This window comes from Oncorhynchus tshawytscha, unplaced genomic scaffold, assembly GCF_018296145.1.
Source record: "Oncorhynchus tshawytscha isolate Ot180627B unplaced genomic scaffold, Otsh_v2.0 Un_contig_2708_pilon_pilon, whole genome shotgun sequence".
Taxonomy (NCBI): Eukaryota; Metazoa; Chordata; class Actinopteri; order Salmoniformes; family Salmonidae; genus Oncorhynchus; species Oncorhynchus tshawytscha.
In genome coordinates this window covers 17,121-39,348 of record NW_024609110.1, presented here as the reverse complement: position 1 = coordinate 39,348, position 22,228 = coordinate 17,121, and the positions used below count along the sequence as shown (strand labels likewise).

General features: G+C 42.3%; 1 protein-coding gene across 3 annotated transcripts in view; it reads right to left on the bottom strand.

Moving 5' to 3' along the window:
* The window catches only part of ern2 (endoplasmic reticulum to nucleus signaling 2), a 67,642-nt gene extending 49,459 nt beyond the window's left edge, over positions 1–18,183 (bottom strand). For 2 of the 3 annotated variants that reach the window (XM_042314221.1, XM_042314222.1), the window contains exons 1-8: positions 17,660–18,178; positions 13,174–13,288; positions 9,155–9,188; positions 8,565–8,637; positions 4,563–4,635; positions 3,185–3,307; positions 1,513–1,614; positions 1,126–1,185 (exon numbers count right to left, since the gene is read on the bottom strand). In XM_042314221.1, coding sequence (XP_042170155.1) covers positions 1,126–1,185; positions 1,513–1,614; positions 3,185–3,307; positions 4,563–4,635; positions 8,565–8,637; positions 9,155–9,188; positions 13,174–13,288; positions 17,660–17,716 — 637 coding nt within the window. In that variant the 5' untranslated portion in view covers positions 17,717–18,178. Of the gene's footprint in view, positions 1–1,125; positions 1,186–1,512; positions 1,615–3,184; positions 3,308–4,562; positions 4,636–8,564; positions 8,638–9,154; positions 9,189–13,173; positions 13,289–17,659 lie in introns of all 3 variants that reach the window. The other variant, XM_042314223.1, reaches the window with a different exon arrangement.
* Between the last annotated feature and the right edge of the window lie 4,045 nt (positions 18,184–22,228).

Sequence of the window (22,228 nt, the reverse complement as noted above, 5' to 3'; positions counted from 1 at the left end):
TAACAGGTGTTTATTGTAACAGGCAGGTGTTTATTGTAGGAGGTCTGTCAGGTGTTTATTGTAACAGGTGTTTATTGTAACAGGTGTTTATTGTAACAGGTGTTTATTGTAACAGGCCTGTCAGGTGTTTATTGTAACAGGTGTTTATTGTAACAGGCCTGTCAGTGTTTATTGTAACAGGCAGGTGTTTATTGTAACAGGCCTGTCAGGTGTTTATTGTAACAGGTGTTTATTGTAACAGGTGTTGTTTATTGTAACAGGCTGTCAGGTGTTTATTGTAACAGGTGTTTATTGTAACAGGCCTGTCAGGTGTTTATTGTAACAGGTGTTTTTATTGTAACAGGTGTTTGTAACAGGTGTTTATTGTAACAGGCCTGTAACAGGTGTTTATTGTAACAGGTGTTTATTGTAACAGGCCTGTCAGGTGTTTATTGTAACAGGTGTTTATTGTAACAGGCTGTCAGGTGTTTATTGTAACAGGTGTTTATTGTAACAGGCCTGTCAGGTGTTTATTGTAACAGGTGTTTTTTGTAACAGGCCTGTCAGGTGTTTATTGTAACAGGCCTGTCAGGTGTTTATTGTAACAGGTGTTTTTATTGTAACAGGGCCTGTCAGGTGTTTATTGTAACAGGCCTGTCAGGTGTTTATTGTAACAGGTGTTTATTGTAACAGGTGTTTTTATTGTAACAGGCCTGTCAGGTGTTTATTGTAACAGGCCTGTCAGGTGTTTATTGTAACAGGCCTGTCAGGTGTTTATTGTATTGTAACAGGTGTTTATTGTAACAGGCCTGTCAGGTGTTTATTGTAACAGGTGTTTATTGTAACAGGCCTGTCAGGTGTTTATTGTAACAGGCCTGTCAGGTGTTTATTGTAACAGGCCTGTCAGGTGTTTATTGTAACAGGCCTGTCAGGTGTTTATTGTAACAGGCCTGTCAGGTGTTTATTGTAACAGGCCTGTCAGGTGTTTATTGTAACAGGCCTGTCAGGTGTTTATTGTAACAGGCCTGTCAGGTGTTTATTGTAACAGGCCTGTCAGGTGTTTATTGTAACAGGTGTTTATTGGGGAACAATTACCTGTCTGGTAGTGGTTAGGGAACACAGTAATTACCTGACGGTAAAACGTACCTGACTCTCTGTCTACGGTCACCACCAACCCATCACCACTGGAGACGAGATGGGCCATCTCTGGAGAAACAACTGCATTATCATACTGTGCAGAATTAGATAAGTACATCATAGTATAATGGTGTACCTACTGTAGTACATTATATTATCATTGTGTACCTACTGTAGTACATTATAGTATAATTGTGTACCTACTGTACTACATTATATTATCATTGTGTACCTACTGTAGTAGATTATAGTATAATTGTGTGCCTACTGTACTACATTATATTATCATTGTGTACCTACTGTAGTACATTATAGTATAATTGTGTACCTACTGTACTACATTATATTATCATTGTGTACCTACTGTAGTAGATTATATTATCATTGTGTACCTACTGTAGTCGTGTTTCTCATCGTACGGCGGGGCAGAGTAGTCGTTGTATGTTGCGTTCCACCTCAGCTCCTGTGTCTTCGTATCATACATCGTTATCATGTACTCTGGAATAGGATAGAGTATAGTACTGTAAAGTAGAGTAGAGCTGAGGACAGTAGGGTACAGTAGAACTGAGTAGAGTAGAACTGAGTCGAGTAGAACAGAGTAGAACAGAGTAGAATAGAACTGAGTAGAGTAGAACTGAGTAGAGTAGAACTGAGTAGAGTAGAACTGAGTAGAGTAGAACTGAGTAGAGTAGAGTAGAGTAGAACTGAGTAGAGTAGAACTGAGTAGAGTAGAACTGAGTAGAGTAGAACTGAGTAGAGTAGGACTGAGTACAGTAGAACTGAGTAGAGTAGAACTGAGTAGAGTAGAACTGAATAGAGTAGGGTACAGTAGAACTAGTTGAAGAGTAGAGTAGAACAGAACAGAGGAGCTGAGAAGAGTAGAACTGAGTAGAGTAGAACTGATTAGAGCTGAGAAGAGTAGAACTGAGTAGAACAGAGTAGAGTAGAACTGAGTAGAGTAGAACTGAGTAGAGTAGGGTACAGTAGAACTGAGTAGAGTAGAACTGAGTAGAGTACAGTAGAACTAGTTGAAGAGTAGAGTAGAACTGAGTAGAGTAGAACTGAGTAGAGCTGAGTAGAGTAGAACTGAGTAGAGTAGAACTGAGTAGAGCTGAGTAGAGTAGAACTGAGTAGAGTAGGGTACAGTAGAACTGAGTAGAGTAGAACTGAATAGAGCTGAGTAGAGTAGAACTGATTAGAGCTGAGAAGAGTAGAACTGAGTAGAGTAGAACTGAATAGAGTAGAACTGAGTAGAGTAGGGTGCAGTAGAACTGAGTAGAGTAGAACTGAATAGAGTAGAACTGAGTAGAGTAGGGTGCAGTAGAACTGAGTAGAGTAGAACTGAATCGAGCTGAGTAGAGTAGAACTGAATAGAGTAGAACTGAGTAGAGTAGGGTGCAGTAGAACAGAGTAGAGTAGAACTGAGTAGAGTAGAACTGAGTAGAGTAGAACTGAGTAGAGTAGAACTGAGTTGAGTAGAACTGAGTAGAGTAGAACTGAGTAGAGTAGGGTACAGTAGAACTGAGTAGAGTAGAACTGAGTAGAGTAGGGTACAGTAGAACTGAGTAGAGTAGAACTGAGTAGAGTACAGTAGAACTAGTTGAAGAGAAGAGTAGAACTGAGTAGAGAGAACTGAATAGAGTAGGGTACAGTAGAACTAGTTGAAGAGTAGAGTAGAACTGAGTAGAGTAGAACTGAGTAGAGCTGAGAAGAGTAGAACTGAGTAGAGTAGAACTGAATAGAGCTGAGTAGAGTAGAACTGAGTAGAGTAGAACTGAGTAGAGCTGAGAAGAGTAGAACTGAATAGAGTAGAACTGAGTAGAGTAGGGTGCAGTAGAACAGAGTAGAACTGAGTAGAGTACAGTAGAACTAGTTGAAGAGTAGAGTAGAACTGAGTAGAGTAGAACTGAGTAGAGTAGAACTGTCAGAATACAGTAGTATTGACTAGGTACCTGTTCATCCTATGGTGTGTTGGGACTGATGGGAGTCAGAATACAGTAGTATTGACTAGGTACCTGTTCGTCCTATGGTGTGTTGTAGTCTGAATACAGTAGTATTGACAAGGTACCTGTTCGTCCTATGTATAGCAGTGGTGCATTGGGGCAAATGGAGTCAGATGATGATGTGGAGAGGCTGGTCTGTTTCTCTCCTGTCTGGGGGTCCACCACGAACCATACATCCTGCTTCTTACCTAAACAGGTACACACACACACACACACACACACACATACACACACACACACACACACACACACACACACACACACACACACACACACACACACACACACACACACACACACGTTAACAATGATGTGACAGCCTCAAGTCATTACTGATGTCCTGACAACACATTACTGATGTCCTGACAGCCTCAACACATTACTGATGTCCTGACAACAAGGTACTGATACTGATGATGCCCTGACAACACATTACTGATGCCCTGACAACACATTACTGATGTCCTGACAACACATTACTGATGTCCTGACAACAAGGTACTGATGTCCTGACAGCACATTACTGATGTCCTGACAACACAGTACTGATGTCCTGACAACACAGTACTGATGTCCTGACAACACAGTACTGATGCCCTGACAACACATTACTGATGTCCTGACAACAAGGTACTGATGTCCTGGCACAAAGTGCTGATGTCCTGACAACAAGGTGCTGATGTCCTGACAACAAGGTGCTGATGTCCTGACAACAAGTTACTGATGTCCTGACAACACAGTTACTGATGTCCTGACAACAAGGTACTGATGTCCTGACAACACAGTACTGATGTCCTGACAACAAGGTACTGATGTCCTGACAACAAGGTACTGATGTCCTGACAACACAGGTACTGATGTCCTGACAACACAGTACTGATGTCCTGACAACACAGTACTGATGTCCTGACAACAAGGTACTGATGTCCTGACAACAAGGTACTGATGTCCTGACAACAAGGTACTGATGTCCTGACAACACGGTACTGATGTCCTGACAGCAACACATTACTGATGTCCTGACAACAAGGTACTGATGTCCCTGACAACACATTACTTACTGATGTCCTGACAACACAGGTACTGATGTCCTGACAACACAGGTACTGATGTCCTGATGTCCTGACAACACAGTACTGATGTCCTGACAACACAGTACTGATGTCCTGACAACACAGTACTGATGTCCTGACAACAAGGTACTGATGTCCTGGCAACAAAGTGCTGATGTCCTGACAACAAGGTGATGTCCTGACAACAAGGTGCTGATGTCCTGACAACAAGTTACTGATGTCCTGACAACAAGTTACTGATGTCCTGACAACAAGGTACTGATGTCCTGACAACAAGGTACTGATGTCCTGACAACAAGGTACTGATGTCCTGACAACACGGTACTGATGTCCTGACAACAAGGTACAACAAGGTACCAATGTCTCTCACCAGTGTAAAGGACTCCATCAGAACTCCTACAGGGAGCAGACTGGACCAGCTCTGGGATGGTGAAGGGCAGTTTCTGGAGACATATAGATAATACTATATTATACAGTATACTATTATTATATACAGTGCCTTGCGAAAGTATTCGGCCCCCTTGAACTTTGCGACCTTTTGCCACATTTCAGGCTTCAAACAGAAAGATATAAAACTGTATTTTTTTGTGAAGAATCAACAACAAGTGGGACACAATCATGAAGTGGAACGTCATTTATTGGATATTTCAAACTTTTTTAACAAATCAAAAACTGAAAAATTGGGCGTGCAAAATTATTCAGCCCCCTTAAGTTAATAGTTTGTAGCACCACCTTTTGCTGCGATTACAGCTGTAAGTCGCTTGGGGTATGTCTCTATCAGTTTTGCACATCGAGAGACTGACATTTTTTCCCATTCCTCCTTGCAAAACAGCTCGAGCTCAGTGAGGTTGGATGGAGAGCATTTGTGAACAGCAGTTTTCAGTTCTTTCCACAGATTCTCGATTGGATTCAGGTCTGGACTTTGACTTGGCCATTCTAACACCTGGATATGTTTATTTTTTAACCATTCCATTGTAGATTTTGCTTTATGTTTTGGATCATTGTCTTGTTGGAAGACAAATCTCCGTCCCAGTCTCAGGTCTTTTGCAGACTCCATCAGGTCTTCTTCCAGAATGGTCCTGTATTTGGCTCCATCCATCTTCCCATCAATTTTAACCATCTTCCCTGTCCCTGCTGAAGAAAAGCAGGCCCAAACCATGATGCTGCCACCACCATGTTTGACAGTGGGGATGGTGTGTTCAGGGTGATGAGCTGTGTTGCTTTTACACCAAACATAACATTTTGCATTGTTGCCAAAAAGTTCAATTTTGGTTTCATCTGACCAGAGCACCTTCTTCCACATGTTTGGTGTGTCTCCCAGGTGGCTTGTGGCAAACTTTAAACGACACTTTTTATGGATATCTTTAAGAAATGGCTTTCTTCTTGCCACTCTTCCATAAAGGCCAGATTTGTGCAATATACGACTGATTGTTGTCCTATGGACAGAGTCTCCCACCTCAGCTGTAGATCTCTGCAGTTCATCCAGAGTGATCATGGGCCTCTTGGCTGCATCTCTGATCAGTCTTCTCCTTGTATGAGCTGAAAGTTTAGAGGGACGGCCAGGTCTTGGTAGATTTGCAGTGGTCTGATACTCCTTCCATTTCAATATTATCGCTTGCACAGTGCTCCTTGGGATGTTTAAAGCTTGGGAAATCTTTTTGTATCCAAAACTTCTTCACAACAGTATCTCGGACCTGCCTGGTGTGTTCCTTTTAACGGACCTCTGAGACTATCACAGTGCAGGTGCATTTATACGGAGCGGAGACTTGATTACACACAGGTGGATTGTATTTATCATCATTAGTCATTTAGGTCAACATTGAATCATTCAGAGATCCTCACTGAACTTCTGGAGAGTTTGCTGCACTGAAAGTAAAGGGGCTGAATAATTTTGCACGCCCAATTTTTCAGTTTTTGATTTGTTAAAAAAGTTTGAAATATCCAATAAATGTCGTTCCACTTCATGATTGTGTCCCACTTGTTGTTGATTCTTCACAAAAAAATACAGTTTTATATCTTTATGTTTGAAGCCTGAAATGTGGCAAAAGGTCGCAAAGTTCAAGGGGGCCAAATACTTTCGCAAGGCACTGTAAATTAACATACTATATTATTAGACTGGACCAGCTCTGGGATGGTGAAAGGCAGTTTCTGGAGACATATAGACAATACTATATTATACAGTATATTATTATTATATATATTAAAATACTATATTATACAGTATATTATTATTATATATGTATTAAAATACTATATTATACAGTATACTATACTATTATTATATATATTAAAATACTATATTATACAGTATACTATACTATTATTATATGTATTAAAATACTATATTATACAGTATACTATACTATTATTATATATATTAAAATACTATATTATACAGTATACTATACTATTATTATATATATTAAAATACTATATTATACAGTATACTATACTATTATTATATGTATTAAAATACTATATTATACAGTATACTATACTATTATTATATATATTAAAATACTATTCTCCCTCTCTGTCTGTCTCTCTGTCTGTCTGTCCGTCTCTCTGTCTGTCTGTCCGTCTCTCTGTCTGTCTGTCCGTCTCTCTGTCTGTCCGTCCGTCTCTCTGTCTGTCTGTCCGTCTCTCACTCTGTCTCTCTGTCTGTCTGTCCGTCTCTCTGACCGTCTCTCTGTCCGTCTCTCTTTATCGCTCTCTCGCTCTGTCTGTCTGTCCGTCTCTCTGTCTGTCTGTCTGTCTGTCTGTCTGTCTGTCTGTCTGTCTGTCTGTCTCTCTCTCTGTCTGTCTGTCCATCTCTCTGTCTGTCTGTCTGTCTGTCTGTCTCTCTCTCTGTCTGTCTGTCTGTCCGTCTCTCTGTCTGTCTGTCTGTCTGTCTCTCTCTCTCTCTGTCCGTCTCTCTGACCGTCTCTCTGTCCGTCTCTCTATCCGTCTCTCTCTCTCTCTCTGTCTGTCCGTCTCTCTCTCTCTCTGTCCGTCTCTGTCCGTCTCTCTTTCTCGCTCTCTCGCTCTGTCTGTCTGTCCGTCCGTCTCTCTGTCTGTCTGTCCGTCTCTCTCTCTCTCTCTCTGACCGTCCGTCTCTCTGTCTGTCCGTCCGTCTCTCTCTCTCTCTCTCTGACCGTCCGTCTCTCTGTCTGTCTGTCCGTCTCTCTCTCTCTCTGTCTGTCTGTCCGTCTCTCTCTCTCTCTGTCTGTCGTCTCTCTGACCGTCTCTCTGTCCGTCTCTCTGTCCGTCTCTCTCTCTCTCTCTCTGTCCGTCTCTCTCTCTCTCTCTCTCTGTCCGTCTCTCTCTCTCTCTGTCTGTCCGTCTCTGTCCGTCTCTCTCTCTCTCTCTGTCCGTCTCTCTTTCTCGCTCTCTCGCTCTGTCTGTCTGTCCGTCCGTCTCTCTGTCTGTCTGTCCGTCTCTCTCTCTCTCTGACCGTCCGTCTCTCTGTCTGTCTGTCCGTCCGTCTCTCTCTCTCTCTCTCTCTGACCGTCCGTCTCTCTGTCTGTCTGTCCGTCTCTCTCTCTCTCTAACCGTCCGTCTCTGTCTGTCTGTCCGTCTCTCTCTCTCTCTCTGTCCGTCTCTCTGACCGTCTCTCTGTCCGTCTCTCTGTCCGTCTCTCTCTCTCTCTCTGTCTGTCCGTCTCTCTCTCTCTGTCCGTCTCTGTCCGTCTCTCTCTCTCTCTGTCCGTCCTCTCTGTCCGTCTCTCTCTTCTGTCTGCTCTCTCGCTCTGTCTGTCTCTGTCCGTCTCTCTCTCTCTCTCTGTCCGCCTCTCTGTCCGTCTCTCTCTCTCTCTGTCCGTCTCTGTCCGTCTCTCTCTCTCTCTGTCCGTCTCTGTCCGTCTCTGTCTCTCTCTCTCTCTGACCGTCCGTCTCTGTCTGTCCGTCCGTCCGTCTCTCTCTCTCTCTGACCGTCCGTCTCTCTGTCTGTCCGTCCGTCTCTCTCTCTCTCTGACCGTCCATCTCTCTGTCTGTCCGTCCGTCTCTCTCTCTCTCTGACCGTCCGTCTCTCTGTCTGTCTGTCTGTCTGTCTGTCTGTCTGTCTGTCCGTCTCTCTCTCTCTCTCTGTCCGTCTCTCTGACCGTCTCTCTATCCGTCTCTCTGTCCGTCTCTCTCTCTCTCTCTGTCTGTCCGTCTCTCTGTCCGTCTCTGTCCGTCTCTCTCTCTCTCTCTGTCCGCCTCTCTCTCTGTCCAGCCTCTCTGTCCGTCTCTCTCTCTCTCTGTCCGCCTCTCTGTCTGTCTCTCTGTCCGTCTTTCTCTGTCTCTCTCTCTCTGTCCCTCTCTCTCTGTCCGCCTCTCTGTCCGTCTCTCTGTCCGTCTCTCTATCCCGTCTGTCTCTCTGTCCGTCTCTCTCGCTCTGTCCGTCTCTCTCTTACCATCAGTCCTTCCTTGTGTTTTCCTCCCAGGACGTAGAGACTGCCATCGTTGGGGTCAGGGAGAAACCCTGGCCTAAAAACACACACACCGTAGCAATGATTATCAGGTGTGTGAGTGTGTGTCAGTATGTGTGTGTGTGTCAGAGTGTGTGTGTGTGTGTGTGTGTGTGTGTGTGTGTGTGTCAGAGTGTGTGTGTGTGTGTGTGTGTCAGAGTGTGTGTCAGAGTGTGTGTGTGTGTGTGTGTGTGTGTGTGTGTGTGTGTGTGTGTGTGTGTGTGTGTGTGTGTGTGTGTGTGTGTGTGTGTGTGTGTGTGTGTCAGAGTGTGTGTGTGTGTGTGTGTGTGTGTGTCAGAGTGTGTGTGTGTGTGTGTCAGAGTGTGTGTGTGTGTGTGTGTGTCAGAGTGTGTGTGTGTGTGTGTGTGTGTGTGTGTGTGTCAGAGTGTGTGTGTCTGTGTGTGTGTGTTTGTGTGTGTGTGTGTGTGTGTGTGTGTCAGAGTGTGTGTGTGTGTGTGTGTGTGTGTGTGTGTGTGTGTGTGTGTGTGTGTGTGTGTGTGTCAGAGTGTGTGTGTGTGTATAGCAGAGTCACTCACTCAGTAAGGTAGACAGGCACCTGGATGATGGGATCTGGAAAAGATTTAAGAAAGATGGAATGTTCAGAATGAACAATATGTTAATTAGTACAAACATTAAGAACACCTTCCTAATACTGAGTTGTATATATTATAATATGATGGAATGTTCAGAATGAACAATATGTTAATTAGTACAAACATTAAGAACACCTTCCTAATACTGAGTTGTATATATTATAATATGATGGAATGTTCAGAATGAACAATATGTTAATTAGTACAAACATTAAGAACACCTTCCTAATACTGAGTTGTATATATTATTATACTATATATTATTATGCCATACATATTATACTGTATATATTATTATACTATATATATTATTATACTATACATTATACTATATATATTATTATACTATACATATTATACTGTATATATTATTATACTACACTGTAGGTATATATTATTATACTACATATTATTATACTACACTGTAGGTATATATTATTATACTATACATATTATACTGTATATATTATTATACTACACTGTAGGTATATATTATTATACTATACATATTATATTATACTATATATTATTATACTAAATATTATTATACTACACTGTAGGTATATATTATTATACTACATATTATTATACTACACTGTAGGTATATATTATTATACTATACTGTACTATATATTATTATACTGTATATATTATTATAGTATACTATATATTATTATACTGTATATATTATTATAGTATACTATATATTATTACATGATACATATTATTATACTATATATATTATTATACTATACTGTAGGTATATATTATTATACTATATATTATTATACTATACTGTAGGTATATATTATTATACTATACATATTATACTATACTGTAGGTATATATTATTATACTATATATTATTATACTATACTGTAGGTATATATTATTATACTATATATTATTATACTATACTGTAGGTATATATTATTATACTATACATATTATTATACTATACATATTTTTTGACTGTATATATTATTATACAAATCAAATCAAATCAGATTTTATTTGTCACATACACATGGTTAGCAGATGTTAATGCGAGTGAAGCGAAATGCTTACTATACTGTAGGTATACATTATACTATATATATTATTAACCTATGCATATTATTATACTATACATATTATACTATATATTATTATACTATACATATTATTATACTATATATTATTATACTATACTGTATATTATTACACTATATATTATACTATACATATTATTATACTATACATATTATACTATACTGTAGGTATATATTATTATACTATACATATTATACTATACTGTAGGTATATATTATTATACTATACATATTATACTATACTGTAGGTATATATTATTATATCAAATCAAATTTATTTGTCACATACACATGGTTAGCAGATGTTAATGCGAGTGTAGCGAAATGCTTGTGCGAGTGTAGCGAAATGCTTATACTATATATTATTATACTATACTGTAGGTATATACACTGCTCAAACAAATTAAGGGAACACATAAACAACACAATGTAACTCCAAGTCAATCACACTTCTGTGAAATCAAACTGTCCACTTAGGAAGCAACACTGATTGACAATACATTTCACATGCTGTTGTGCAAATGGAATAGACAACAGGTGGAAATTATAGGCAATTAGCAAGACACCCCCAATAAAGGAGTGGTTCTGCAGGTGGTGACCACAGACCACTTCTCAGTTCCAATGCTTCCTGGCTGATGTTTTGGTCACTTTTGAATGCTGGCGGTGCTTTAACTCTAGTGGTAGCATGAGACGGAGTCTACAACCCACACAAGTGGCTCAGGTAGTGCAGCTCATCCAGGATGGCACATCAATGCGAGCTGTGGCAAGAAGGTTTGCTGTGTCTGTCAGCGTAGTGTCCAGAGCATGGAGGCGCTACCAGGAGACAGGCCAGTACATCAGGAGACGTGGAGGAGGCCGTAGGAGGGCAACAACCCAGCAGCAGGACCGCTACCTCCGCCTTTCTGCAAGGAGGAGCAGGAGGAGCACTGCCAGAGCCCTGCAAAATGACCTCCAGCAGGCCACAAATGTGCATGTGTCTGCTCAAACGGTCAGAAACAGACTCCATGAGGGTGGTATGAGGGTGGTATGAGGGCCCGACGACCACAGGTGGGGGTTGTGCATACAGCCCAACACCGTGCAGGACGTTTGGCATTTGCCAGAGAACACCAAGATTGGCAAAATCGCCACTGGCGCCCTGTGCTCTTCACAGATGAAAGCAGGTTCACACTGAGCACGTGACAGAGTCTGGAGACGCCGTGGAGAACGTTCTGCTGCCTGCAACATCCTCCAGTATGACCGGTTTGGCGGTGGGTCAGTCATGGTGTGGGGTGGCATTTCTTTGGGGGGCCACACAGCCCTCCATGTGCTCGCCAGAGGTAGCCTGACTGCCATTAGGTACCAAGATGAGATCCTCAGACCCCTTGTGAGACCATATGCTGGTGCGGTTGGCCCTGGGTTCCTCCTAATGCAAGACAATGCTAGACCTCATGTGGCTGGAGTGTGTCAGCAGTTCCTGCAAGAGGAAGGCATTGATGCTATGGACTGGCCCGCCCTTTCCCCAGACCTGAATCCAATTGAGCACATCTGGGACATCATGCCTCGCTCCATCCACCAACGCCACGTTGCACCACAGACTGTCCAGGAGTTGGCGGATGCTTTAGTCCAGGTAAGGGAGGAGATCCCTCAGGAGACCATCCGCCACCTCATCAGGAGCATTTCCAGGCGTTGTAGGGAGGTCACACAGGCACGTGGAGGCCACACACACTACTGAGCCTCATTTTGACTTGTTTTAAGGACATTACATCAAAGTTGGATCAGCCTGTAGTGTGGTTTTCCACTATAATTTTGAGTGCGACTCCAAATCCAGACCTCCATGGGTTGATAAATTTGATTTCCATTGACAATTTGTGTGATTTTGTTGTCAGCACATTCAACTATGTAAAGAAAAAAGTATTTAATAAGAATATTTCATTCATTCAGGTCTAGGATGTGTTATTTTAGTGTTCCCTTTATTTTTTTGAGCAGTGTATTATTATACTATACTATATAATATACTATACTGTATGTATAAATTATTTTACTATACAATATATTATTATACTATATATTATTATACTATACTATATAATGTACTATACCCTATGTATAAATTATTATGCTATACTATATATTATTATACTATATATTATTATACTATACTGTAGGTATATATTATTATACTATATATTGTTATACTATACTGTAGGTATATATTATACAATATACTGTTATACTATAGGTATATATTATACTATACATATTATTATACTATATATTATTATAATATACATATTATTATACTATACTGTATATTATTATACTATAGGTATATATTATACTATAGGTATATATTATACTATACTATACATATTATACAATATATTATTATACTATATATTATTATACTATACTGTAGGTATATATTATTATACTATACTGTAGGTATATATTATATTATACTATATTATTACACTACATATTATACTATACTATATATTATTATACTGTAGGTATATATTATTACACTACATATTATATTATACTATATATTATTATACTATACTGTAGGTATATATTATTACACTACATATTATACTATACTATATATTATTATACTGTAGGTATATATTATTACACTACATATTATATTATACTATATATTATTATACTATATATTATTACACTACATATTATACTATACTACATATTATTATACTATATATTATTATATTATACTGTAGGTATATATTATTACACTATACTGTAGGTATATATTATTACACTACATATTATACTATACTATACATTATTATACTATATATATCATTATACTATACTGTAGGTATATATTATTACACTATACTGTATGTGGGCGTGAGAGCGGGTGCTGACCTTCTTTGAGGGTCCATTTGATGTCTCCAGACTGCTTGGAGACAGCATGTAGACTCCCATCCAGAGTAGACACAAACAATAGAGACTCTGGTAGAGTTACACTCACTGACTTCACCTGGGGGGTAGAGAGAGAGTAGAGACTGACTTCACCGGGGGAGTAGAGAGAGAGGAGAGACTGACTTCACCTGGGGATAAGAGAGAGAGAGAGAGAGAGAGTAGAGACTGACTTCACCTGGGGAGTAGAGAGAGAGTAGAGACTGACTTCACCCGGGGAGTAGAGAGAGAGAGAGAGTAGAGACTGACTTCACCTGGGGGGTAGAGAGAGAGTAGAGACTGACTACACCTGGGGAGAAGAGAGTAGAGACTGATTTCACCTGGGGAGAAGAGAGAGAGAGGAGAGACTGACTTCACCTGGGGAGAAGAGAGAGAGAGAGAGAGAGACTGACTTCACCTGGGGAGTAGAGAGAGAGTAGAGACTGACTTCACCTGGGGAGAAGAGAGAGAGTAGAGACTGACTTCACCTGGGGAGTAGAGAGAGAGTAGAGACTGACTTCACCTGGGGGTAGAGAGAGAGAGTAGAGACTGACTTCACCTGGGGAGTAGAGAGAGAGTAGAGACTGACTTCACCTGGGGAGTAGAGAGAGAGTAGAGACTGACTTCACCTGGGGAGTAGAGACTGACTTCACCTGGGGGTAGAGAGAGAGTAGAGACTGACTTCACCTGGGGGTAGAGAGAGAGTGTAGAGACTGACTTCACCTGGGGAGTAGAGAGAGAGAGTAGAGACTGACTTCACCTGGGGAGTAGAGAGAGAGAGACTGACTTCACCTGGGGGTAGAGAGAGAGAGAGACTGAATTCACCTGGGGGTAGAGTAGAGAGAGAGAGAGAGAGAGACTGACTTCACCTGGGGAGTAGAGAGAGAGAGACTGACTTCACCTGGGGGATAGAGAGAGAGTAGAGACTGACTTCACCTGGGGAGTAGAGAGAGAGAGAGAGAGAGAGAGAGAGTAGAGACTTGACTTCACCTGGGGAGTAGAGAGAAAGAGACTGACTTCACTTGGGGAGTAGAGAGAGAGACTGACTTCACCTGGGGAGTAGAGAGAGAGGAGAGACTGACTTCACCTGGGGAGTAGAGAGAGAGTAGAGACTGACTTCACCTGGGGAGTAGAGAGAGAGAGAGAGTAGAGACTGACTTCACCTGGGGGTAGAGAGAGAGAGTAGAGACTGACTTCACCTGGGGGTAGAGAGAGAGTGTAGAGACTGACTTCACCTGGGGGTAGAGACAGAGTAGAGACTGACTTCACCTGGGGAGAAGAGAGAGAGTAGAGACTGACTTCACCTGGGGAGTAGAGAGAGAGAGTAGAGACTGACTTCACCTGGGGGTAGAGAGAGAGAGAGACTGACTTCACCTGGGGAGAAGAGAGAGGAGAGACTGACTTCACCTGGGGAGTAGAGGGAGAGAGAGAGAGAGAGAGAGAGAGAGTAGAGACTGACTTCACCTGGGGGGTAGAGAGAGAGTAGAGACTGACTTCACCTGGGGAGAAAAGAGAGAGTAGAGACTGACTTCACCTGGGGAGAAGAGAGAAAGAGACTGACTTCACTTGGGGCGTAGAGAGAGAGGAGAGACTGACTTCACCTGGGAGTAGAGAGAGAGACTGACTTCACCTGGGGAGTAGAGAGAGAGAGACTGACTTCACCTGGGGAGTAGAGAGAGAAAGTAGAGACTGATTTCACCTGGGGAGTAGAGAGAGAGAGAGAGAGAGAGAGAGACTATTGTTATAACAGACACATACAGTATTATAGATAGGTAGGTAGCTGGTCTGGTCCTCATGTCTGAACAGTGTTGGATGGATGGATGGATTAGATAGATAGCTGGCCTGGTCCTCTCAGCACAAACTGGCCCTAACCAGAATAGAAAGAGTGGGAGGCCCCGGTGCACAACTGAGCAAGAGTACAAGTACATTAGACTGTCTAGCCTCTTCACTGTTGACGTTGAGACTGGTGTTTTGTGGATACTATTGCATTAAGTCTTGTTTTTACATCCATTGAGATAGTTCCTCAGTGTACCTGGAAAATTTTTCCAGCTCTCTCTCCCTTTCGACCACCACTCAGCGTGAAAGGAAACAATGTCATGCTCTGATCCAGTGGAAACGTCATAAAACAGGCCTACCTGATTACTGATTATCCCCTTGAACAAATAGCCTACAACTGTCATTACTGATTATCCCCTTGAACAAATAGTCTACAGCTGTCATTACTGATTATCCCCTTGAACAAATAGCCTACAGCTGTCCTGAGCTCACTGGTGCAGGAAACTGAGGTTCCCAGAATATTTTATACAATGCAGCGTGTTTGTTAGCAGGAGCTTCAGGCCAGAAAAAAAAAAGTTAATAGTTGATACAATGTTTCAAGTTCGTTGCAGACAGGCCATGTGTAACCAATGTGATTTATAGGATTTTTATTTTATTTATTTATTTTAAATCAGGATGTTCAAACGGCAGGCTGCAATGTTTTTATTTGTTTTTTTACATAATTAGAATAAATAATTATATAAAAGTTACTTTTTAGGCTTGTTTCATTTTCATTTTTTGGTTTGGATTGAATTTTCATTAACCACATGACAATGATATTAAATTACGAGGACGTTATTATAAACTAAATTAAACTATCCACTATGAAAATGTGGATATGAAAACCATAACCGGCACGCAGATCGGTTAGTTAGGAAGTACGCCTGTATCTTTTTAGTGACTGGGTGTATTGATAGACCAATCCAAAGTGTAACTAATAACTAATAGTGAAGTTGCAGAGAAATGCCATGTCTTTCTTTTGAGTCTGAAATGCGCCAATCCCCCCCTTTCCCCATTGGTTATGTCATGGACCGTGTACATTGGCCTGGCCAGTTCCCTCAAATTCCAAGACGGTCAAAGTCCTAGTATGTGAAACTGTCTACAGTTGTGTGTTGTTCTCTGACCAGGATACCAGCTGAGGACAGTTCATATTCAGTTTAGAGTAATTAAAACACAATGCTCTGCACCTTCCTGTTTTCACTGTCTGGGATACACACGAGTTCCGGTGTTCCATTTGGAACACTCGTTTAAAACAGACTGCCGAATTTGGAACACTCGTTTGGAACAGACTGCTGAATTTGGAACACTCATTTGGAACAGACTGCCGAATTTGGAACACTCGTTTGGAACAGACTGCCGAATTTGGAACACCCGTTTGGAACAGACTGCCGAATTTGGAACACTCGTTTGGAACAGACTGCTGAATTTGGAACACTCATTTGGAACAGGTTGCCGGAGGCTGAATATGATTTTATTGATGCCTTTTGTTCTGACTTTTTACAAGCCTCTCAGGTAGATAGAGAACATTTGGTGCTGTCTGATTAGAATATAAAACGGGCCTGCTTCTGTTCTGGAGATGAACATTAGGTGCTGTCTGAATAGAATATAAAACCGGCCTGCTTCTGTTCTGGAGATGAACATTAGGTGCTGTCTGAATAGAATATAAAACCGGCCTGCTTCTGTTCTGGAGATGAACATTAGGTGCTGTCTGAATAGAATATAAAACCGGCCTGCTTCTGTTCTGGAGATGAACATTAGGTGCTGCCTGAATAGAATATAAAACCAGCCTGCTTCTGTTCTGGAGATGAACATTAGGTGCTGTCTGAATAGAATATAAAACCGGCCTGCTTCTGTTCTGGAGATGTCGCTGTAAATGATCGTATTAAACTGGATCGATCTTTGATTGACTGTTATCAACAACTGCTCTCCTTGTTTTTCACCTGGAATGGAAATGTCCGTTACACCAGGACAACCTGAATAGCAAGATAAACCCCCCCTCTCCTTCTTAGCAAAGAGACCGCTTACCACATGTTGTGTGTTTAACCGCGACACTCCTGTATTTACTCAACAAGGGGTGGCATCATAGAACCGGACTCTGTATGGCGCCTTAAAGGGATGTGGGGTCATTTAACAAGGAATGTCCACACGCGTTTCAATGTCCAATACCTTTACCTTTAAACTACAACATATAGAGGCATCCAAATGGTAAAACGCCGGAGAGCGATTTACCCTCTTACGCCCCCTTTAGCACCATTAGTTACGTTATTGCCTACAATGTTAGACAGGTAACTATAACGGATTACATTTTAAAAAGTAACCTACACAGGGACAGGACAGACAAGACAGACAAGACAGACAGACAGACGGAGGGGGGTTTGTTCATTTCCAGCATACTATTCTTGAAGTGTATTAGAGTCCCCTCTCTGTGTGTGTGTGTGTGTGTGTGTGTGTGTGTGTGTGTGTGTGTGTGTGTGTGTGTGTGTGTGTGTGTGTGTGTGTGTGTGTGTGTGTGTGTGTGTGTGTGTTCCCGAAATAGACCAACCGGACAGTGGCACCGTACCCAGCGAGCCACACACCCGCAGTAGGGTTTTCCCCCTCCCCTCCCCCAGAAAACAAGTAAACAACAACAAGCACTCACCTGTAAGTCGGTCCAAGACAGCAGCAACAGCAGCAGGAGACAGCGTGCTAACTTCATGGTTGTAGATCTACAAACGGGAATCTCGATCAACGGAAAGAAACGTGTTAAACTTACAGAGGTCGAATTATCTGTCAACTTTCTCCATTTTGGTCACACAGCGACAGGGCTTCGTTTGTTGAACATTTTTTTTCTAAGTCTTCTTTCAGATTGACGCGTTTTATTTAACCTGTGTAACAGGTTGTGGATAGAAGTAGATGAGAGATCGGAGACCATCACAACAATACCGACTAACGACGAGCCCCCTCCATTACGGTTTCCGTGTTGGAACGGATCCTGTGACGTCAGTTAGAGAGGGTGTCTCGTCGGTAGGCGGTCAGGACCGACGGAATGGTCCAAAAAAGTCGGATCAAAATAGTTAAATAACAGAGAAGATAGTGGTTGTGTGTGTGTGGCGGTTTTTCCTCACCAACATACCCATCATAAAGTATATAACTCAAACAGCGCAATGCGACCTGCTGTCAAATCATGTGGGGCTGGCCCCGCCCTCTTGTTTGATTGACGGCCGTTCCGTCCAATGGTAAAAGGAGAGTTGGACTGTAACGGGGGGCGGGGTTTAGAATGAGCTCGACGCCACCTTAGAACACGTGGAAACGGCAATGTGGCTCGCAGCTTTGTGATCACTGCAACACGCGGCTCGTTCAGGTCAAAGAGAATAGAGATGGTGAAAGAGAATAGAGATGGTGGCAGAACAGAGCCTTTATTAACTCTCTGCCTTCTCTTCCTCTCTCTCCTCTCTCTCTCTTCCTCTCTCTCCCTTCTCTTTTCCTCCTCTCTTCCTCTCTTCTCTCCCTTCTCCTCTCTCTCTCTCTCTCTCTCTCTTTTCTCTCTCTCTCTCTCTCTTCCCCTCTCTCTCCTTCTCTCTCTCTTCCTCCTCTCTCTCTTCTCTGTCTCTCTCTCTCTCTCTCTCTCTCTCTCTCTCTCCTCTCTCTTTCTCTCTCTCTCTCTCTGTTCTCTCTCTCTCCTCTCTCTCTCCTCTCTCCTTCCTCTCTGTCTTCCTCTCTCTCTCTCTCTCTCTCCTCTTCCTCTCTTCCTCTCTCTTCTCTCTCTCTCTCTCTCTCTTCTCTCTCTCTCTCTCCTCTCTCTCCTCTCTCTCTCTCTCCTTCCCTTCTCTCTCCCCCTCTCTCTCTTTTCCTCTCTCTCTTTTCCTCTCTCTCTCCCTTCCTCTCTCTTCCTCTCTCTCTTCCTCTCTCTCTCTCTCTCTCTCTCTTCCTCTCTCTCTTCCTCTCTTCCTCTCTCTCTTCCTCTCTCCTCTCTCTCTCTTCCTCTCTCTCTTCCTCTGAGTCTGTGTCGCTCTGTTTCTTTTTCGTCTTGTAATTTTCCCTGACTTTTCTCAGTTTATAGTGCAAGGGGTACTAAGGTGAACATAATTATAGATTTTTAAAAAACATTTCAAAATGAATCCCACCAGCACTACATATACTATAATACCCACGTCCAGGCTATCCCACAGTCTCCATAGACAAACATTGGCAGTAGAATGGCCCATACTGAAGAGCCCTGCTAGAGCTACCCCCCTGGTCAACTGTAAGTGCTGTTATTGTGAAGTGGAAACGTCTAGGAGCAACAACGGTTCAGTAGCGAAGTGGTAGGCCACACACGGTCACAGAACAACCAAGTGCTGAAGCGTTAAAATCGTCTGTCCTCGGTTGCAACACTCACTGCCAAGTTCCAAACTTCCTTTGGCACAAGAACTGTTTGTCGGAAGCTTCAGATATGAGTTTCCTGTGGCTCTGCAGCAGGGATCACCATGCCACTGGAGCAGGGTGAAACCTGTTTGGAGTCTGGAGCAGGGGAAACCTGTTCTCTGGAGCAGTGGAAACCAAGTTCTCTGGTGGAAACCTGTTCCTGCCCCAAACCTGTGCATAGTGCAGTTGAAAGTTTGGGGCAGTGGAAACCTGTTCCTGCCCAGTGCAAAGTGCATTTGTGGAGTTTGGTGGAGAACCTGTTCCTGCCCCAATGCATAGTGCATTTGTAAACCTGTTCTCTGGGGCAGTGGAAACCTGTTCCAATGCATAGTGCATTTGTAAAGTTTGGTGGAGAACGCTACCTGCCCCAATGCATAGTGCATTTGTAAAGTTTGGTGGAGAACGCTACCTGCCCCAATGCATAGTGCATTTGTAAAGTTTGGTGGAAGAGGAACAACGGTCTGAAACTGTTTTTCATGGTTCGGGCCCCTAAGTTCCAGTGAAGGGAAATCTTAATGCTACAGCATACAATGACATTCTAGATGATTCTGAGCTTCCAACGTCGTGGAAGCCCTTTCCTGTTTCAGCATGACAACGCCCCCGATGCACAAAACGAGGTCCATACAGAAATGGTTTGTCGAGATCGGTATGAAAGAACTTAACTGGCCTGCACAGAGCCCTGACCTCAACCACATCGTACACCTTTGGGATGAATTGGAACGTCGACTGCGAGCCAGGCCTAATCGCCCAACATCATCATCTTCAACAACTGCTCTTGTGGCTGAGTCAACATCCAAATCAAATCCAATGTATTTGTCACCTGATGAATACAACAGGTGTAGTAGACCTTACAGTGAAATGCTGAATACAACAGGTGTAGTAGACCTCACAGTGAAATGCTGAATACAACAGGTGTAGTAGACCTCACAGTGAAATGCTGAATACAACAGGTGTAGTAGACCTCACAGTGAAATGCTGAATACAACAGGTGTAGTAGACCTCACAGTGAAATGCTGAATACAACAGGTGTAGTAGACCTCACAGTGAAATGCTGAATACAACAGGTGTAGTAGACCTCACAGTGAAATGCTGAATACAACAGGTGTAGTAGACCTCACAGTGAAATGCTGAATACAACAGGTGTAGTAGACCTGAAATGCACAGTGAAATGAAATGAATACAACAGGTGTAGTAGACCTCACAGTGAAATGCTGAATACAACAGGTGTAGTAGACCTCACAGTGAAATGCTGAATACAACAGGTGTAGTAGACCTCACAGTGAAATGCTGAATACAACAGGTGTAGTAGACCTCACAGTGAAATGCTGAATACAACAGGTGTAGTAGACCTCACAGTGAAATGCTGAATACAACAGGTGTAGTAGACCTCACAGTGAAATGCTGAATACAACAGGTGTGAAATGTAGACCTCACAGTGAAATGCTGAATACAACAGGTGTAGTAGACCTCACAGTGAAATGCTGAATACAACAGGTAGTAGACCTCACAGTGAAATGCTGAATACAACAGGTGTAGTAGACCTCACAGTGAAATGCTGAATACAACAGGTGTAGTAACCCTCACAGTGAAATGCTGAATACAACAGGTGTAGTAGACCTCACAGTGAAATGCTGAATACAACAGGTGTAGTAGACCTCACAGTGAAATGCTGAATACAACAGGTGTAGTAGACCTCACAGTGAAATGCTGAATACAACAGGTGTAGTACACCTTACAGTGAAATGCTGAATACAACAGGTGTAGTAGACCTCACAGTGAAATGCTGAATACAACAGGTGTAGTAGACCTCACAGTGAAATGCTGAATACAACAGGTGTAGTAGACCTCACAGTGAAATGATGAATACAACAGGTGTAGTAGACCTCACAGTGAAATGCTGAATACAACAACGGCTCCCTTAACCAACAATCCATTTCAATAAATAGAGTTAAGGAAATATTTACTAAATAAAGTAAAGTGAAAAATAAAATGTAACACAATAAAATAGCACAAACGAGGCTATATACAGGGTATTACGGTACAGAGTCAATGTGGAGGCTATATACAGGGTATTACGGTACAGAGTCAATGTGGAGGCTATATACAGGGTATTACAGTACAAAGTCAATGTGGAGGCTATATACAGGGTATTACGGTACAGAGTCAATGTGGAGGCTATATACAGGGTATTACAGTACAAAGTCAATGTGGAGGCTATATACAGGGTATTACAGTACAAAGTCAATGTGGAGGCTATATACAGGGTATTACAGTACAAAGTCAATGTGGAGGCTATATACAGGGTATTACGGTACAGAGTCAATGTGGAGGCTATATACAGGGGTATTACGGTACAGAGTCAATGTGGAGGCTATATACAGGGGGTACCGGTACAGAGTCAATGTGGAGGCTATATACAGGGTATTACAGTACAAAGTCAATGTGGAGGCTATATACAGGGTATTACGGTACAGAGTCAATGTGGAGGCTATATACAGGGTATTACGGTACAGAGTCAATGTGGAGGCTATATACAGGGGGTACTGTACAGAGTCAATGTGGTGGCTATATACAGGGGGTACCGGTACAGAGTCAATGTGCAGGGCTATATACAGGGGTACCGGTACAGAGTCAATGTGCGGGCTATATACAGGGGGTACCGGTACAGAGTCAATGTAGAGGCTATAAACAGGGGGTACCGGTACAGAGTCAATGTGGAGGCTATATGCTTCAAGGGGCCACCATTGTTCCTGTTCCCACTAGAGTCAATGTGCGGGCTATATACAGGGTCATCATGAAGTGCTTTGAGAGACTAGTCACCATA